Raw genomic sequence first — 21,799 nt, forward strand, 5'->3', positions numbered from 1 at the left:
ACAGAATCAGGGATCAGAGTTGGAAGGACTAATTTACTAATAGCAGCATTAAGAATAGCTAACATTGACATGTTATTATGTGCGCTTGATGTGAATTGTCTCATTTTTATACTGACAACCACCCTAGAGATAAATATCATTTTAACATCATTTTACAAAAGAGAACAGTTAGTCACAGAGCAGGTAAGCAACTTACCCAATGTCATACCAATGGAGGAGATGAAAATCTAACTTCAGTCTATCTGATATGGCCCCTGCTCATAATCACTACACTCTGCTGCATCTTATTGCATGTGTCTGGTTACATAACAAAGACAAGTGTTAGCCTCATCTTTAAGTGAGGTCAGCCTCTGTCTTTCCAGCCACTCTTATCTGGACTCACAAAAACCAGCCTCCTCCATCAGGCTTGATGATGGCATGAATTTTATTAGCAATCTTGGCCCACCTTCCAATGGAGTTAGAATCAGTCTTGCTCTCACAGACATAGCACCAAGTGTACCACATGGGTTCTGTCTCACTCGCATAAGCCCTAGCCTGGGTTGAAGCAGTCTATAAACCAACCTTCTATCCTGTTTCCTTCTACCAAATATTCCAATGTTTTATTGACAACAAAATATCAACTTGAACCATAGCCTGCTTGAGTGGGACCCTGACACCTCACCAATTACTTGTTTCTGAGAGTTTCATAATCCCAGTGGCTCTCTGAATGGCACGTCGCCTGTGTTCCATTGGCCTATATGCCTATCTTTAAGCCAATAGTATATTATTATGATTATTGTAGCTTTGTAATATACTTTGAAATCAGGAAGCATGATGTTTTCACCTTTATTCTTCTTTCTCAAGATCAATTTGGCTATTCATGTTCTATCGTGGTTCCATATTAAAACCTTTAGAATTGTTTTTAATATTTCTGTAAAAAATGCCACTGGGATTTTAATAAGAATACAGGATGTCCTTCCATTTGTGTCTTCTTTCATTTATTTCATCAATGTTTTCTCATTTTCAGTATACAAGTCTTCACCTCCTTAATCAAGTTTATTCCTAGGTATTTTATTCTTTTTGGTGCTATCATAAATGAGATTGTTTTCCTAATTTCCTTTTCAGATTGTTTATTGTTAGTACATAGACATGCAACTCATTTTTGTGTGTTGATTTTGTATACTGCTAAATAAATCCATGCATATATGGTCAACTGATCTTCTACAAGGGTGCCAAGAATATACAATGGAAAAAGGATAGTCTCTTCAACAAACGGTGTTGGGAAAACTGGATATCCACATGTGAAATAAGGAAATTGGACCCTTATCTAACACCATACACAAAAATCAACTCAAAATGGGGCAGACTTAAACATAATACCTGAAACTGTAGGGATACACATATATGTAATCTATCTATCTATCTATCTATCTATCTATCTATCTATCTACCTACCTACCTACCTACCTATCTGGGACTACATCAAACTAAAGTGCTTCTGCATAGCAAAGGTAACAACAGAATGAAAAGGCAACCTATGGAAAGGGAGAAAATATTTGCAAACCATAAAACCATATATCTGATAAGCAGTTAAACCTCAAGATACACAAATAACTCCTACAACTCAATATTTTTAAGAAAAAACTACTAACCCAATTAACAAATGAGCTGAGGACCTAAACAGACATTTTTTTCAAAGAAGGCATATCAACAGCCAACAGGTATATGAAAAAAAAAGCTCAATGTCACTAATTATCAGGGAAATGCAAATCAAAACCATAATGAGACAATACCTCACACCTGTCATTAGTCTATTGTCAATAGACTAATAGACTGTCAATAGTCATTGACTATTGACTATTATCAAAAAAAACAAAAGACAAGTGTTGAGGAGGATATAGAGAAGTTGGAATCCTTACACCCTGTTGATTGGAATGCAAAATAATGTAGCCATTATGGAATACAGTATGGGTTTCTCAAAAAATTACAAATAGAACTACCATATGATCCAGCAATCCCACTTCTATTTACGAAAATAACTGAAATCTGACTCTCAAAGGGATATTAGCATTCCTATGTTCATTGCAGCACTGTGGAAACATCCAAAATGTCCACTGGTAGATGAATGGATAAAGAAAATGTGGTATATACATATACAGAATAGAATACAATTTAGCTTTTCAAAAGAAGAAAATTCTGCAATATGCTACATGGATAAACCTTGAGGACATTATGCTAAGTGAAATCAGCCAGTCACAGTAAGACACATACTGCATGATTCTACTCATATGAGATATCTAAAACAGTCAAACTCATAGAATCAAAGAGTGAAATGAAGGTTTCCAGGGGCTGGGAGGGATGAGAATATGTAAGAGTAATTAACAAGCATAAAGTTTCAGTCAAGCAAGATGAATAAGCTTCAGAGATCTGTTATATCACATTGTACCCACAGTCAACATATAATATGTTGAAATGTGTTGTAAACGTAACAATTTATTGAGAGTAGATTGCATAGTCAGTTTTCTTACCATAATACTAATACTAATAATAAAACCATCTATGTTTTAATCAGTGTTTGCCAGTCACGAAATCTGTGTCACTCTATGAAGAGAATGTTCAGATCAAAGTCAGATAGTCTAGAAAATACCACTTAATGTTCTCGCTGAATGATCTTTAAATAGCCACGCACATTAATTAATTTTCTGCCATACTTCACTGGGGTTGCAATCTTTTTCAGCAAATTGAGACAGAGACTCCATAATGAGAACAAAACTATATCAAACAACATTTCAGCAAAAATTGAAAAATCAAAAGTGATAATATTTCTGAAGTAATGGCTATGTTGAAAAGAGTAAATGCCATCAAATGCATCTATTTTCCTGTCAAGTGCTGTAATGAGACTAGCTGAAAAACAAGATGCCAAATTAATGCCCCTTAAAGGCTGTTGCATTTTCTTCCATCAGTTTTCTTCTCCTATCATTTAGGAATATCAATAAACTCCCAAAGAGAAGCTTTGGCAGTTACCATTGTCATTTTGTGTTTCTCTTCCCCTCAAATGATTCTTACTAAAGACTTAAGTCACCTGCTATCTCCCTCTGTAGTAATGTGCATTGAAAAGAATTGAGCATAAGCCTTTGCCCCAAATCCTCAGTTTGAATAGTTTCATCAACTAGAAGCAGTTCTGAAGCCCCTGTGGAAGGCAAAGTGCTTGGAAATCTAAGATTCTTACAGTTCCATATATTATTTACTTTAACAATTTATTGAGATATAATTCACCTTGCAAGTCACCCATTTAAGTGTACTATTCAATGGTTTTTACTACATTTTCAGAGTATTGCAAGGATCACCACAATCTAATTTTAGAACATTTAATCACCCAAAAAGAAGTCACTACCCATTATTCCTCCCACCTCACTTCCAAGCTCACCTCACCTCCTGTCCCCATCCCCCAGCACTAGGAAACCACTAATCTACTTTCTATATATAGTTGACCTTTATTAAAATTTCATATAAATGGAATAATAAAATATGTGGTCTTTTGTTACTGGCTTCTTTCACATAATATAATGTTTGCAAGGGTCATCTATGCTAAAGCATTTATCAATACCTCATTCTTTTTATTGCTGAATATTATTCCATTGTGTGAACATGCCATATTTTCTTTTTTTTTTTAACCTTTAAGTTCAGGGGTACATGCGCAGGTTTGTTGTACAGGTAAATTTGTGTCATGGGGTTTTTTTTGTATAGATTATTTCATCACCCAGGTATTAAGCTTAGTACCCATTAGTTATTTTTCCTGCTCTTCTCCCTCCTCGCAACCTCCACCCTCCAATAGGCCCCAGGGAGTGCTGTTCCCCTCTATATGTCCATGTGTTCTCATCATTTAGCTCCCACTTATGAGTGAGAACATGTGGTATTTGGTTTTCTGCTCCTGCATTAGTTTGCTAAGAATAAGGGCCTCCAGCTCCATCCATGCCACATTTTCTTTATGCATTCATCAGTTGGCGAACATTTGGATTCTATTTACTTTTCGGCTACTATGAATAATGATGCTATTTACATCCATGCACAAGTTGTTGCATGAATATGTTTTCATATCCCTTCCATAGATACCCAAGAGTGGCATTGCTGGGGCATATGGTAACTTTATGTTCAACATTTTGAAAAACTGCCAATATATTTTCGAAAGTTACCACACTATTTTACATTCCTACCGGCAATGTATGAAGGTTCAAATTTCTCCTTCACATCCCTGCCCAAAACTTCTTGTTGTCTTTTTGATTATAGCCATCCTAGTTGGTGTAAAGCAGTATCTCATTGTGGGTTTGATTTCCATTACCCTAATGACCAATGATTTTGAACATCTTTTCATGTGTTCTTGGCCATTGGTACACTTTCTTTGAAGAAATGTCTAGTCAGATCTTCTGCCCATTTTTAACTGAGTTATTTGTCTTTATTATTGAGTGGTAAAAGTTCTTTATACATTCTGGATACAAGTACCTCATCAGATAAATTATTTGCAAATATTTTCTCTCATTCTGTGGGTTATCTTTTCTGTTTCCTGAGAGCGTCCTTTCAAGCATACAACTCATCCTGCTTTTGCAAAGTTCAGGCAGTCTGAATCTGCCACAGGTGTGTTGGTAAATACTGATTGACTGCCAAAATTATATTGATTCCTTCTTGCCCTTAGGAAAATATCTAAACACTTCATTATGGCATTCATCTTTTGTAATCTGGCCCGACCCTTCTCTTTACCATTACTCCCTGCCTTTCCTCCTGCCCGCCTGCACCCAATGGACCTTATGCCCCTCCTTCAAGAGTCTTTTCACTCTTTCCGCTATCTAGAATGATCCCTCCCTGCCTGCCTTTTCTCCAACCATAGCCCCCATGCCTCTCCCTCCATATATATACGTACTCATAGTATTTCTGTTCACTAGGTAAATCCACCATCTCTAATGTTCATGCTTGGAAATACCTCAAGGAATATACTTGAGATACACCTTTCTTGGCTTCCTCGGCGAAGTTAGATACTCTGTTCTTGGTATTCCCACGGCATTCTTTTGTTCATCTCTCTCAAAAAGCACTTCACATATCATAGCATAATATGTCATTCCCCTACGTGGGCATTTTCCCACAAGACTGGTACAATTCTCCTAAACTAGGATGTTGCGAGATTTACTTCTGGCACATAGTAGGGGCTTGCAGAAACTATCAACGCTCTTTAAAAATATTCCAGTTTCCTTTTCCTTTCAGGCAGACAGTTAGCTTGCATTTGCCCAGCCCTTTAAAGTTAGGGATGGCTGTGTGGCCATTTTGGCTAATGAAATATGAACAGAAATGACATATCATTAAAATGAGGACCCTTTAAAAGCCAATGTGCTATTTGCCAAGCTGTGTTTTCTTACTATAGTGATCATGAAAGCATAATTAAGATGAAACTGAGTAAGTGAAGGACCACAATCAGCATAGTACCACGCCATACCACAGTAGACATGTACTATGAGTAAAACAAAAAAAATGTGTGTTAAGCCACTTCAGTTTAGAGACTCTGTTACCACATCATAACCTAGCCTCTCCTGACTAGTGCTGGACTAAATACATGTCTGTTGAAAGAATGCAATGAAAATGCAGTGCAGGTCACTATCTCTTTAGTTTGCCTATAATGGAGTAAATCACTCTTCTCTTGCTTTATCTCAGTATGTATACTGTTAAATAAATAGCAGTGATTGCTTCCTAAATGTATTCTACTTCACTCTACTAGTAGTCTGCTAAATTTGAATGTAAAGCAGAACTATTTTCTCCTTGCATTACAAATGGAACATCTGAAAGTCTTCACAATTTCCAATTCTTATTTCTTGAAAGTAGCACACTGGATTACTCTTACAACAAATTTTTTAAAAAGCATTCAAAAATACCCTGTTAAAATGTACCTTCTGAGGCAGATACTCCTGACATACAGCTGCATTTAACTTCAAAATTTATCATGGGAATAAGCATAAATTGTTTATACATGGATCATGGATATTTATCCCTATGAAAACATTTGGCTTTGGAGAATAGTCTGAGAGAAGCTGTCTGGGGGTTGAGGTGGGAAGTAATGTACATGGGGTTATAGAGTAGCCTTTTTCTTCAGCGATGTTTGCAGAGAATTCTTTTTTAGAGTTGAGGATTCTCAAAATGACTATGTCATTTAAGCACACAAAATTAGTGACTTTTGAAAACTATGATTTAAATTTTCTGGTGGCAAGCATATCTAAGTGGATAAATTTATAAATAATCCAGTTTATTCCTGAGTCATTGTTGACCTGTATACTCAGAGATGATATCTTTCTGTTTTGTTCAGCCACTTACTTTTGTACATATCTCAATGTTTGCACTTTTGGCTGAATTTTAATCGTTTGATTATATGTCTGTCTTTGGTCTGTGAAAAACACATTTTAATTATTCATACATTCCTCATAGAAAAAATAGACCCATTTTTTAATTGCTTAAGGGGTTGCATGCATGAGTGATGAGTGAATGCTAAGTTAGTTGTGAGACTTTGAGCAAACCGCTTTTAGTCTCTCTAGACCTGAGTTATCCAATACAATATCGACTAGCTACATGTGGCCAGTAAGCACCTGAAATGTGCCTACATGTGTAATATACACATCAGATTTTATGTCTAAAATACACATCAAATTTTGAATACTTAATACCAAAAAAAACCCTCACAAATAACAGCGTTCATATTGATTGTATACTAAAATAATAATGTTTTGGGTATATTAGGTTAAATAACTATTTAAATTATCACACCTGCATCTTTTTACATTTTTTTATTTTCAAATAATTATAGAGTCCCAAAACAATTCAAAAATATTACAGAGAGGTTCTGAGTGCCTTTAACCAGTTTCCCCTCTGATAACATCTTACATAACTACAATACAATATCAAAATTTTAAAATTGACATTTATATAATACACACGCCTTATTCAGACTTCACCAGTTTGACATGCATACATTTTGTTGTGTGTGTGTGTGTGTGTGTGTGCATGAGTTCCATACAATTTTATTCCATGTGTAGCTGCATAAGATCACCACTAAAATCGAGATGCACAACCATTCCATCACCACAAAGATCTCACTTGTGCTACTCCTCCATAAACCCATCCTTACCCTAACACCTCGTCAGCAAACCCTAGCGAATCACAAATTCTCCACCTCTATAATTTCTTCATTTAAGGAATGTTATATAAAAGAATCATATCATGTATCCTTTTGAAATAGGTTTTTTTCCACTCATCATAATGTCCTTGAGATTCATCCTAGTTGTTGCGTGTATCAATAGTTGTTCTTTTTATTGCTTACTCATATTCATGGGATAGATTACCACAGTTTGTTTAACAACCCAGTGCTGGCGATTTGGGCTGTTTCCAGTTTGAGGCTATTAAAAATAATCTGCTATGAACATTCATCTATAGGATTTGTGTGAATGTAAGTTTTCATCTTTATGAAATGAATGCCAATTATGAAATGAATGCCAATAAGTGTGACTGCTTGGTCATATGTTAAATACATGCTTAGTATTTTTAGGAAACTAGTTGTTTAAGAACATAGGTGTATAGTGATATATCATTGTGGTTTTCATTTGTATCTCTCTAATAGCTAATAATATTCAATACCTTTTCATGTGCTTATTCGCCATCCATATATCCTCTTGTAAAATGTTCATTTCTCTTGCTGATTTTCTAATTGGATTGTGTTTTTTATTTGTTTCTTCTGGTTTTTTTACTGTTGGGTTTTGAAATATTTTTGCATATTTTACATACAAGTCCTTTGTCAGATAAGAGATTTACAGATATTTTCTCCCAGGTTGTAGGTTGTCTTTCCATCTTCATAGCAGAGTCTTTTGCAGAGCAAATTTTTAATTTCAATGAAGTCCAATGTATCAACTGTTTTCTTTTGTGAATTCCTAGATCCCAAGTATTTTTTTTTCTTCTAAAAGATTTATAGCTTTACATTTTGATCCACTGATCCGTTTTGAGTTAAATTTTTTAAGTTGAGAGGTTTAGGTCAAGTTCCCATGTTTGTCTATGGGTGTCCAATTGCTCCAGCAATGTTTGTTGAATTGCTTTTGCATCTTTGTCAAAGGGACATGGTTGTTTAGGTCTATTTCTAGGTTCTACATTCTGTTCCATTGATCTATAATATTCATCCCTTCACTAATACCAGTCTTGGTTAATAAAGATTTATAATAAGTCTTGAAATCAGGTAGACTGTTTTCTCTTTATTCTTCCCTTTCGAATTTGTTTTAGCTATTGTAGTTCATTTGCCTTTTCATATAAACTTTAGAATAAGCTTGCATATATTCACAAATAATGTTGCTGAAATTTTGACAGGAACTGCATTAAATTGGGGGAGAAATTATATTTTTACTATATTGAGTCTTCCACTCCTTGAGTATGGTATGTTTTTCTCTCTTTATTCAGATCTCGGATTTCTTTCATCAGCATTTAGCAATTTTCAGTATACAAGTCTTGTCATGTTTTGTTAGATTTATACTTAAGCATGTCATTACTGTTGAGTTATTGTAAGTGGTATTGTGTTGGGGTTTTTTTGTTTGTTTATTTGTTTTTGAGACAGAATCTTGCTCTGTCGCCAGGCTGGAATGCAGTGACGCAATCTCGGCTCACTACAATCTCTGTCTCCCGGGTTCAAGCAATTCTCCTGCCTCAGCCTCTGGAGTTGCTGGGACTACAGGCACACAGCACCACACCCGGCTAATTTTTGTATTTTTAGTAGAGAGAGAGTTTCACCATGTTGGGCAGGATGGTCTCGATCTCTTGACCTCATGATCTGCCCACCTCGGCCTCCCAAAGTGCTGGGATTACAGGCGTGAGCCACCGCACCCAGCTGGTATTGTGTTTTTAATTATGGCTCCAACATGTTCATCGCTAGTCTGAAAAATACAATTGATTTTTGTATGTTGATTTTGTCTCTGCAACTTTGCTGAACCTACCTGTTAGTTCTAGGAGGTATTTTTGTAGATTCCTGGAAATTTTATATGTAGATTGTGTCATCGGAAAATAGGAACAATTTTATTGTTTCTTTCCTAATCAACATGCTTTTCTTTCTTTTTCTTGCCTTATTACTCTAGCTGGGATTTTCAGTAGTGTGTTGAATAAAAGTGGTGAAAGTGCCTGCACTTGCATTGTTTACAAACTTAAGTGTAAACTATTCAGACTTTTACTATTAACCATGTGGTTAGCTGTGGTCTTTTTGTAAATGTCCTTTATTATATTGAGGAAGTTATCCTCTATTCCTAGTTTGGCTAGAGTTTTTACCATAAATGGGTGTTGAATTATGTCAAATGCTTTTTCTGCATAAATTGATGAAATCATGCAATTTTTCTACTTTAGCCTGTTAATGCACTGTTTTATTAAAGTGACAAATTTTTGAATATTCAAACAGCCTTGCATTCCTGAAATAAACTCCAGTTGGTGTATGTGTGTATATATGTGTGTATATACATATGTATCGATGTACATTTATATATTGCTAGATTCCATTTGCTAACTTTTTTTGAGGTTTTATTTCATCTGTGTTCATAAGGGATATTGGTCTGTAGTTTTCTCTTTGTTTGTACTGGATTTGTCTTTTTCCAGTCTCAGGGTACTATTAGCCTAATAAAATAAGTTGGGAAGTGTTCCCTCCTCCTTTTCTATCTTCTGTAATAAAAACATTGTAGAATATGTGTTAATTCCTCTTTAAATGTTTAAAAGCACCTAGGAGAGAGGATATATTTTGAGAGACTTTTAAAAATACAAATTAAAAATTATCTATTGGACAGAGCCATGTGTAGATCTTAGCCTTTGCACTTGCAAATCAAAGCTTTACAAGAGATGCTCTCCAAAGTCAATCCTTTACACCTCTACAACCCCATGATTTTAAGAATTGTTGTTTGACTTCTTTATGCAATGCAAAATGATATAGATAATCTTGTTTATCTTTCTACTTACCTACATCATAGTTATCAGAAATGAAATAGTTCTGGAAAGCCCTTCAAATGCCTCAAAATAGAGGCAAGGTTATTATTATTTTTAAAATGAATACCAATATGTTAACATTTCTATAGGAAGTAGTTGGTAAGCAAGGATTTCTCTGAAGGAGCTTATAGCAGGTGCTAATCAGCTCACACTATTTTTTACTGTCTGTGCTGAGAAAAGAATTAATTACTTCAGTAACCTCACTTCTTCACATACCTAAATAATGCGTACCCCTATTCTGTGGAGAATAAACTAAATTTGATAGAGAAAAGTTTAATGCGTAGCTAAAGATAGCACTGTAATCTCCTTGAAAGAACTCTCAGCACTCTCCTCCCTCCTTTTAAACAGACTTTCCTTTTCTGAAACTGCTAATGAATGGTTCTTGTATCCTTGTGATTCCCTCTCTCATTGTATATCCTCCCACATATTTCCAAAGACTATTAAAGTTCATTTTCTTCCAATATTCATAAGTAATTTTCCTGAAGTCCATTGGATCCTTACCAGAACAATTGCAATAACCTGTCCCCGAAAGTCTTGTTTTCTAGAAGCATTATTTAAAATTAAGACATTGCCTTTGAGCTTCAGTTACAAGATACATAAAGTTCTCACTCCATCACTACAAAGTTCCCCAGTGGTCTAGTCATCTCTCATCGAAATTGTTTCCCTTAAAATACGTGTTTCTCCATCATTCTACAAAAAGGGCATTTTTTTTTTTTTAAGACGGAGTCATTCACTCTGTTGCCCAGGTGGGAGTGCAGTGGCACAATCTCAGCTCACTGCAACCTCCATCTCCCGGGTTGAAGTTATTCTCCTGCTTCAGCCTCCCGAGAAGCTGGGATGACAGATGTATGCCACCATGCCCGACTAATTTTTGTATTTTTAGTAGAGATGGGGTTTTGCCACGTTGGCCAGGCTGGTCTCGAACTCCTGGCCCCAAGCAATCTGCTTGCCTTGGCCTCCCAAAGTGCTGGGATTATAGGCGTGAGCCACCGCGCTGGGCCAAAAAGGGCATTCTTGAAGGTCATTGATGATTTTCATCTCCAAAATTGAGTAGTCTACCTCCCTCCTGTCATTTTGAAGAATTTTATATTGTTTACCAAAACTCCTCGACAAGTTCTCCTGCCTTATTTTCTACTATGTAGACTCTCTCTTCACCTACCTTCCTGTTTTTCTCTTCTCATTATCTAATCATACGAATTCTATGGTTCCTTAAAATGTTCTTAAACCTGTCTTTCACTACTGTCTATTTGTTCAAGTATTCAATTACAGCTTCAACTATAACTTCTATGCTGACTATTCTCAAATCTCTCTTCGTCTTCTCATCTGAACTACAGTCCCAAATCTCCAGGTTCAGTTAGCATTTTTACTTGTATGCCAGCCACAACACCACAAACTGGACATGACTGAAACCAAACTCCTCTGCTTTCCCCTCCGCCTTTCCTGTCGAATGGCTTCAAGATTCTCTGCTTCAATAAGTCTCTAACCTGGAAGACTGAGTCATCTTTAATTAAAGACTCTTTTTATCTGAGAACCAGGCACCAAATCAAGCACATTTTTTCCCTAGAAACTAGGATTAGGTGGAAGGGAAAAGACCTTGAAGCTAACCATATCCATGTTTAAATTTATTCATGTTTAAAGTTATTTACCGTAACTTTGCATGAACTTGGATATATTATATAACATCTCTGAGCTTCAATGTTTTCACATGAAAAAGACGGAAAATACATACCATGAAGTTGCTGTGGTAATTTAATGAGATAATACACTTAAAATGTTTGGCATATAGTAGAACTCAAAAATGTTAGTTGCTTCTCAGACGTGATTTTTCTATCTGTTCCATTCTCCGAGTTCCCACTGCTAAACTACCACACTCTGTTCAAGTCCCTCAGTCCCATGTACTTGAAATATCAAAAACAAAGCCCCCATTTTTCAACCCCACTTCCCTGCATTCTACTTTCTCCAAAGGGACCCACTTCCTTCATTAATGTCATATGACTCCTTCATTCTAAGTTTCCCACTGTTTTACCATATTAACTTGATAGTTCATTGACTGTCCTTAAGGTTCCTAAAAGTTCCCTTTTCCTTTCCCCTGACCCAAACCATCCTTCTCCATTTCCCCTTTCTCCTTAACCTGAATTTTTTGTCCTAGTCCTCCAGGCTGCCCTGATTTCTTCCCAAAGGCCACACTTGTTTTTTTTCCCTGAAACTTTAACATCCTTCTATCTCTAATTTCATACCTCCTATAGTATCAGATCAAACCCACTCCCCTTATAGGTCTTTGCCTCAACTCTCCAGCCTCTCCAACCTCCCTTCAACCCTTCTTGCCTGCAACCATTATTAACACCTAATAGCATTCTAATTTGTGTTTGTTGGGCTAATTGTCTTAGTCTGGTCAGGCTGCTATAACAAAACACCATAAACTGGGTGGCCTATAAACAACAGGAATTTATTTCTCACAGCTCTGGAGTCTGGGAAGTCCAAAATCAAGTTACCAGCAGACTTGGTGTCTGGTAAGGGCCCGCTTCCCGGTTCACAGATGGCCACCTTTTCATTGTAACCTCACATCACAAAAAAGGCATGGGGTTTCTCTCAGGCCTGTTTTATAAGGGCAAGCTAATCCCATTCATGAGAGCTGTACTCTCATGACCGAGTCACCTCCCAAAGGCCCCATCTCCTAACACCATCACCTTTGGGGTTAGGATTTCAACATAGGAACTTCGGGGGAACAAAAACATTCAAACCACATTCGATGTTCCACATCAGTGCTTACAAGCACTTGGGTTTCATACACCAATAACATTTCAAAGCCTAATTAGGCTACTGGCCATTAGATTTACATTCTTTCTTGCCCTAGGAGAGACCTTTAAAAATAATTTGAAATCCTTATTTCATTTTAAAAGTATATTTTACAAAAGATAGTAGGGCATAATGTTAGAATAAAAAAGTTTACATTGAATAAATTTAGATTTGGGTAAAAAAGTTCTATTATCCTTGTTTTTTTTGTTTGTTTGTTTCGTTTTTTTTTTTTTTTCCATTTTGATATGGACCAGTGGAAGCTATCAGGAAAATCCTTGGACAGGGAATCTCCATGATTGTCTCTCTATACCTACTGTTTCTGTAACAGGGATAATTGATATTTGGAGAGTTCCTACTATGAACCAATTAGTAAAACTTTGTGTGTGCCTGTGTGTGTGTATGAGACAGGTATTAGTATGCCATTCTACAGACAGCAAAACTAAGACATAATTTTCTCATGACTCACAGTGAATAAATGGTGAAAGTGATATTTGGACCCAGTTATTTAAGGTCCAGTGTTCTTGATTGCTAACTACACCACACTGCTGCTACTTCTTTAGACTCTGTGGTATGAGTATGATTCTATATACAAAATAAACTTACCAATATGTGCAATGATAATTGCAACGTTTGCCATAATATAGCACACCTATTGAACAGAATAATGGCCAGATACATATCATCCCAAGGAAACTACTTCTATAAAGAGTATTTATAAATTGTAAAGTGCTGTACAGATGCAAAACCAACTGTAATTATTATCATCAACAATGCTAACTGGAATTCCATAAGTCAAGTTTGCCTTAGACCATCACAGCAGATTTATTAAATAAAACACTATCACTATCATTTCTAAGGGAGTCTCATATATGAGACTATTTTAGGCCAGCAACATTAACTCATCTTTAAGAGAGTTTTGAAGAAATCGGAGTGATGGCAAATTAGCCCAATTCACTGCCTGCAATATTTCACTCTCTTACTGTTGCCTCTAAGATTATAGGGACTGCCCTAAGCAAAATGGTAGAAACCGTCTTAAACATACTCTTGTCTTTCCTTACATAACCCTTTTTATCTTACCTTGGGGGAAACTTTACACATTCTTCCCATCTTTCCCACTCTCTGCCCTAAAAGAATCTTTCAGCCAGCTGCTCCACTGGAAAGCATCTAACCGACAAATTCACATTTTTGTGTTTTGTTTTTCCAGGACCATGCTAATAACATACCAAGCCATAAGCCATAGAGATACATATTTAGTGAGAATATTTCAGATACAGTGAATAAGGCCATTGTAGAGATATTTAGAGCAAAGAACATCACACTGGTGGCCCTCAACTGAGCAGACAAATATTTTTTCCAACTGATAAGGGCAATTGTAAATGGTAATGAATCATCCTGAAAGCACAATCCCTCTCAGTATCTTCAGTACCCACAAGTCTTCTACCAGTTCTGTGTCATCACAGTAATTCACCACAATGAGTTCCACCTTAAAGTGCACTGCTCTCTACCCAGATTTGACAACTACCCCTCTCCCAACAATATGACTTTTCTTCACTTCACTTTCATGGCCTCTTCTATTTTTCTATATCACCCACAAAAAAATAAGAATAGAAGCAAATCACTTCATAGTAAAGGAGTAATGTCCTGTACTATTTTCCCGACTGGCCACAAGTCAACAAATGGTTCTAAATTTTTACTCTCAATAATTTGCTGAGTACCTTCAGTCAATTCCAGAAAGATTTTGGAACCTCAATTTCACTCTCTGTAATAAGGGAGAACAAAATAACCTCTGATGTACCCAACACCTGTAGAATTCTACAGTTCTGTAATATTAACTATTATTCAAAGTAAAGATGAAGGCATAAAGACAGAGAAACATAATACATCCTTCAAGAGGTAAAAGCCACGTGTAACTAAACAAATTTCCTTTTAAAATAATTAATAAACTAGAAGACATTGAGAATGCCTTAAAATTCCTAATACAATTCATGGAGAAGTATGGAGGAGTTGTAATGTGACTTGATCAGAATATATCCAGTTGAACAACCAGACGAAAAAAAAAATTGGTCAGGTAATTTGTATTTATCCATACCAGTGGTTTCCAAAATACATTCCAAAGAACACTACTAATTGTAAAAAATAATAATAAAGATTGCATTTAAATGCAAACTGAGCCCTTGAGGGTTGTCTGGACTTAGTGACTCATTCCATAAAATGGAGTATGGAAAGGGAGAAATAATAATTTTACAGTGTAGAAAACTTGAATAACACAAATTATCCAAGGGACCGAGGTTGACCTTACCAATGATGGGTCACGTTGACATCAGGTACCTATCTCCCCAGTATGATGTGATGAGACAGGCTCTTCATCTCTGTGATATTTTCTTCCAAAAGCCCATAACCCCAGTCTAATCATGAGAAGTTACATCAAGCATACCTTTTTGAAGGACATTCTACAAAATTCCTGATCATTACTCCTCAAAACTGGAAAGATTATGAAAAATAAGAAAAAACTGAGAAACTCTCACAAACTGTACATAACTAAATGCAGTATGGTGTCCTGGAGTGGATCTTGAAACCGAAAAAATACATTAATGGAAAACTGGTAGCATAAAGTTTGGAATTTAGCTAATGGTAACACACCAATAGTGTTTTCCTATATTTGACAAATGTATCATGATAATGAGATATGATAAGATTAGAGGAAACTGAAACTGGCTGAGGCTATACAGGAACCTCTCTGCACTACTTCCGTAACTGTTCTGTAAATCTGAAATTATTCCAAATAAAAAGCTTATTTAAATAATTGATGAAGATATCCATTAGCAAATTCGTTTGGGGAACTTTGGATTAAACAACTGATTTTTCCCAATGTCTGTAAATATCATAGCTCCTAAAATATCCAATAAGCATTGTGATTTTAACAGAGAGAATATAGGGTGCTGTGTTTCCCAAACATATTTGACCAGAAACCTTTTTATTTCTTCAAATAGCATCTTTTACAAAAAGTACTGACACAGAGAAGTTTTCTCCCAAGGTGTCAGACTTCTGTCCTATACTAGACCATGATGAAATTTTAATCAGTGACTGACTGAAGAGACAAAGATGCTATGAACATTAAATTGGCAGAAGACTTGAAACTAGAGACTAATATGATGGATGAGAGAATAATCATTAAAATTATATTTCATAGGCTACATCAATTGATCAAACTTAATAGGATGACTATAAAAGGATACATACATAGTCTTCATTTAGGTAAGCAAATTAAAAAAAAATCAGCTGAGTAAGTAAAATAAGCAAGAACTTAAATGCACGTCATGTTACTGTGAGCAGCTTTGTGTCTCAGGAGTTCTTAGGTCAAATTAGTAGAATTGTCATGCTCAGTAAAGATGCCCTAATAGTAGGAGTAATGCCATTTCTGCAGATTGTTTGCTTGTCTTTTCCTGTTTTTTAGTTCTGCGTGCTACATTGTAAATGGTCCTCAATGAACCATTTCCAAAGGAGAGGCAATAGGATGATGTGTGTCTTGGAAACCATGACAGCAAGAAACGTTGAAGAAACTGGAAATGTTACCCTGATGCACAGAAAACTTTGACAGAGGCTGGGCGCGGTGGCTCACACCTGTAATCCCAGCACTTTGGGAGGCCAAGGCGGGTGGATCACCTGAGGTCAGGAGTTCGAGACCAGCCTGGCCAACATGGTGAAACCCTGTCTCTACTAAAAACACAAAAAATTAGCCAGGCTTGGTGGCAGGCACCTGTAATCCCAGATACTCGGGAGGCTGAGGCAGGAGAATCACTTGAACCCGGGAGGCCAAGGTTGCAGCGAGCCAAGATCATGCTATTGCACTCCAGCCTGGCCAACAAGAGTGAAACCCCATCTCAAAAAAAAAAAAAAAAAAGAAAGAAAAGAAAAAGAAAAAAAAGAAAACTTTGACAGATCCTTTAGTACACAAGGATATAGGAGAATCAAGCTTATTCTGTATAACTTCAGAACTCAGAAGGACTTAAGGACACAGGAAACCGCACGTTTTGGTTCAAAAAACTTTTGTAACCATTAAACAGCCTCATAATGGAATGGATATTTTTGAAATGAAGTGAGCTCCCTGCCTCTGGGAGTGTCTAAATGGAAGCTGGATATCCCTCTGTCCAGACTGCAGCTAGAATGTCTTCTACGTGTACGTAATAAATGAGTTCTACACAACCTTCCAGTGCTAAGGTCTCAGAAGCTATCAAACCACAGGGAAGGAAAAAAAATGAAGAGGCACTGAGAAAAGTGACAAACCACTAAAAACAGCCCCTAAAGTACCTTAGGCACTGCTTTACCTCTCTTCTAACCATCAACCCTGTAATAATATCTGGAAACTGCCTAAACAAGTTTTGACATTTAGTTGATGAATTAAGGCAAAACGCTGTCCTAGAGTGTGCACCTAAGAGATTTCTGATTAGTAGAATTTAAGTTACACTAGAGGACAGGGAATGATGAATTTATCCTGACAAAGAACTGTATTCACTCCAAAAGAAATTTACCAAAATAAATAAACACACGAATATATAAATAAATAGTTTTACTTTAAATGCATTATTTTTTTCTCTGAGGGAAATAACTGGCTTATATAAAGGACAATGTGTATATGGTGTGTATGTTTAAGGCGTGCTTCGAGGTTGCTCTCAAGCTGAGCCAGAACTATCACGAGAAGAGTGAAAGGGGCACCCGGGACGCAGAAGTTAAGGAGGCAGTTACTCTTAGGGTCCTGTAAGTGCTGGCAGGGTCAGCCCGTGAGAGTGAGTGCCTCTTTAAATTTGCGTCACAGACGCCTGCTTACCTCACCCCAGTCCAAGCCCTGTGATTGGTCAGGCCATCAAAGCCTCGCCCCTACACGACCGGGACTTCGACGCCAACACTGGTTTCTGGGGCAACTTCTGCGTAGCTATGTGACTAGCACCCGGAAGTAATTGCCACCGCCATCTTTTGGTGCAGAAGGTGACGGGAAACAGGCCGCAGACCTGAACTTCCAACCGTATGTAGGCGAGAAGCCGGTGCCGATACTCCCACTATCCCACAATGTCCCACTGGGCCCCAGAGTGGAAGAGGGCGGAGGCTAATCCAAGAGACCTTGGGGCCAGCTGGGATGTCAGGGGCAGCAGAGGCAGTGGCTGGAGAGGCCCCTTCGGCCATCAGGGACCGAGAGCAGCAGGCTCCCGTGAACCACCACTCTGCTTTAAAATAAAGAACAATATGGTTGGTGCGGTCATTGGTTACAGTGGATCAAAAATAAAAGATCTACAACATTCGACAAACACTAAAATACAGATAATAAACGGGGAATCTGAAGCAAAAGTCAGAATTTTTGGCAATAGGGAAATGAAAGCAAAGGCCAAAGCGGCTATAGAAACACTTATTAGAAAACAAGAAAGCTACAACTCAGAATCCAGTGTGGATAATGCTGCATCCCAAACCCCTATTGGAAGAAATCTAGGCAGAAATGACATTGTTGGAGAAGCTGAGCCATTGTCAAATTGGGGTCGCATTAGGGCAGCAGTCGTGGAGCGCGAAAAGAGAAAATGGGCAGATCTACCACCAGTTAAGAAAAACTTTTACATAGAATCCAAAGCAACAAGCTGGATATCTGAAATGCAGGTGATTAACTGGAGAAAGGAAAATTTCAACATAATGTGTGATGACTTGAAAAGTGGTGAAAAGCGTCTCATTCCAAACCCAACTTGTAGGCTTCAAGACGCTTTTCAGCAATACCCTGATCTTCTGAAAAGCATAATAAGGGTAGGGATTGTAAAGCCAACGCCAATTCAGTCACAGGCATGGCCAATTATTCTACAAGGAATAGATCTTATAGAAGTTGCACAAACCGGAACAGGGAAAACATTGTCCTATCTAATGCCTGGGTTTATTCATCTTGATTCTCAACCAATATCTAGAGAGCAAAGGAATGGGCCTGGGATGCTAGTCCTTACACCCACTAGAAAGTTGGCTCTTCACGTGGAAGCTGAATGTTCAAAGTATTCATATAAAGGTCTTAAAAGCATTTGCGTATATGGTGGTAGAAACAGAAATGGACAAATAGAAGACATTAGCAAAGGTGTAGATATCATTATTGCAACTCCTGGGAGGCTGAATGACCTACAAATGAATAACTCTGTCAACCTAAGAAGCATAACCTACTTGGTTATAGATGAGGCAGATAAAATGCTGGATATGGAATTTGAACCCCAGATAATGAAGATTTTATTAGATGTGCGCCCAGACCGACAGACTGTTATGACAAGTGCAACTTGGCCAGATACTGTACGTCAACTAGCACTTTCTTATTTGAAAGATCCTATGATGGTTTATGTTGGTAATCTGAATCTAGTGGCTGTAAATACACTGAAGCAAAATATAATTGTTACCACAGAAAAAGAAAAACGAGCTCTCACCCAAGAATTCGTAGAGAACATGTCACCCAACGACAAAGTCATCATGTTTGTGAGCCAAAAACATATTGCTGATGACTTGTCAAGCGACTTCAATATCCAAGGCATATCTGCAGAATCATTACATGGCAACAGTGAACAGAGTGATCGAGAGCGAGCAGTAGAGGACTTTAAAAGTGGAAACATAAAGATACTGATTACAACTGATATAGTATCCCGAGGTCTTGATCTTAATGATGTCACACATGTATATAATTACGATTTCCCAAGGAATATTGACGTATATGTACACAGAGTAGGGTACATTGGACGGACAGGAAAGACTGGCACATCAGTTACCCTCATCACTCAGAGAGATTCGAAAATGGCCGGTGAATTGATTAAAATTCTGGACAGAGCAAATCAGAGTGTTCCGGAAGATCTTGTAGTAATGGCTGAGCAATACAAGTTAAATCAACAAAAGAGGCACAGAAAAACACGATCAAGAAAACATGGACAAAGACGCAAGAAGTTTTATTTTTTAAGTTGAAAAGTTGTACCAGGCTACTGGAAGATTCCAGGCATGTTAAAGATATGCAGTATTGAATATATGTAAGGAAGTATTGGAAACATACTAGCCATTTGAAGACATAACTAATTCTTAATTAATACTGCTAAACTTTCAATATTGTGTATGCTCCTTAATTTTAAAAAAGTCTCAAAAATGAGAGAGTGAGAGACTGTGTGAAGAGAAAGTAAATGTTACGTGTTGGTTAAAGTTTAATTTCTCTTAAAAATACTTTTATTTTAGGTTTGGGGGTATATGTGAAGGTTTGTTAAAGAAACACGTGTCATGGGGGTTTATCAACTTTCAATATTGTGTATGTTCCTTAATTTTAAAAAAAGTCTCAAAAATGACAGAGAGACTATGTGAAGAGAAGGTAAATGTTATGTGTTGGATAAAGTTTAATTTCTCTTAAAAATACTTTTATTTTAGGTTTGGGGGTATATGCGAAGGTTTGTTAAAGAAACACGTGTCATGGGGGTTTATCAACTTTCAATATTGTGTATGTTCCTTAATTTTAAAAAAAGTCTCAAAAATGAGAGAGTGAGAGACTATGTGAAGAGAAGGTAAATGTTATGTGTTGGTTAAAGTTTAATTTCTCCTAAAAATACTTTCATTTTAGGTTTGGGGGTATATGTGAAGGTTTGTTAAAGAAACACGTGTCATGGGGGTTTATCAACTTTCAATATTGTGTATGTTCCTTAATTTTAAAAAAACTCTCAAAAATGAGAGAGTGAGAGACTATGTGAAGAGAAGGTAAATGTTATGTGTTGGTTAAAGTTTAATTTCTCCTAAAAATACTTTCATTTTAGGTTAGGGGGTATATGTGAAGGTTTGTTAAAGAAACACGTGTCATGGGGGTTTATCAACTTTCAATATTGTGTATGTTCCTTAATTTTAAAAAAAGTCTCAAAAATGAGAGAGTGAGAGACTATGTGAAGAGAAAGTAAATGTTATGTGTTGGTTAAAGTTTAATTTCTCTTAAAAATACTTTTATTTTAGGTTTGGGGGTATATGCGAAGGTTTGTTAAAGAAACACGTGTCATGGGGGTTTATCAACTTTCAATATTGTGTATGTTCCTTAATTTTAAAAAAAGTCTCAAAAATGACAGAGAGACTATGTGAAGAGAAGGTAAATGTTATGTGTTGGATAAAGTTTAATTTCTCTTAAAAATACTTTTATTTTAGGTTTGGGGGTATATGCGAAGGTTTGTTAAAGAAACACGTGTCATGGGGGTTTATCAAGTTTCAATATTGTGTATGTTCCTTAATTTTAAAAAAAGTCTCAAAAATGAGAGAGAGACTATGTGAAGAGAAGGTAAATGTTATGTGTTGGATAAAGTTTAATTTCTCTTAAAAATACTTTTATTTTAGGTTTGGGGGTATATGCGAAGGTTTGTTAAAGAAACACGTGTCATGGGGGTTTATCAACTTTCAATATTGTGTATGTTCCTTAATTTTAAAAAAAGTCTCAAAAATGAGAGAGTGAGAGACTATGTGAAGAGAAGGTAAATGTTATGTGTTGGTTAAAGTTTAATTTCTCCTAAAAATACTTTCATTTTAGGTTTGGGGGTATATGTGAAGGTTTGTTAAAGAAACACGTGTCATGGGGGTTTATCAACTTTCAATATTGTGTATGTTCCTTAATTTTAAAAAAACTCTCAAAAATGAGAGAGTGAGAGACTATGTGAAGAGAAAGTAAATGTTATGTGTTGGTTAAAGTTTAATTTCTCTTAAAAATACTTTTATTTTAGGTTTGGGGGTATATGCAAAGGTTTGTTAAAGAAACATGTGTCATGGGGGTTTATCAACTTTCAATATTGTGTATGTTCCTTAATTTTAAAAAAAGTCTCAAAAATGAGAGAGAGACTATGTGAAGAGAAGGTAAATGTTATGTGTTGGATAAAGTTTAATTTCTCTTAAAAATACTTTTATTTTAGGTTTGGGGGTATATGCGTAGGTTTGTTAAAGAAACACGTGTCATGGGGGTTTATCAACTTTCAATATTGTGTATGTTCCT

General features: G+C 36.5%; 1 protein-coding gene across 1 annotated transcript; it reads left to right on the forward strand.

The window, feature by feature from the left end:
• The first annotated feature begins 11,690 nt into the window (after positions 1-11,690).
• Positions 11,691-21,246, forward strand: DDX53 (DEAD-box helicase 53). Its single transcript, XM_055106806.3, has one exon. It carries the CDS (start codon positions 17,869-17,871, stop codon positions 19,762-19,764), a length of 1,896 nt encoding a protein of 631 aa, XP_054962781.1. The 5' UTR covers positions 11,691-17,868; the 3' UTR covers positions 19,765-21,246.
• Positions 21,247-21,799: the final 553 nt, after the last annotated feature.

Source organism: Pan paniscus, chromosome X (assembly GCF_029289425.2).
Source record: "Pan paniscus chromosome X, NHGRI_mPanPan1-v2.0_pri, whole genome shotgun sequence".
NCBI classification, from domain to species: domain Eukaryota; kingdom Metazoa; phylum Chordata; class Mammalia; order Primates; family Hominidae; genus Pan; species Pan paniscus.

Bases quoted from the DNA above. Each gene is read 5' to 3' on its own strand.
- DDX53 (XM_055106806.3), top strand. From the start codon at position 17,869: ATGTCCCACTGGGCCCCAGAGTGGAAGAGGGCGGAGGCTAATCCAAGA.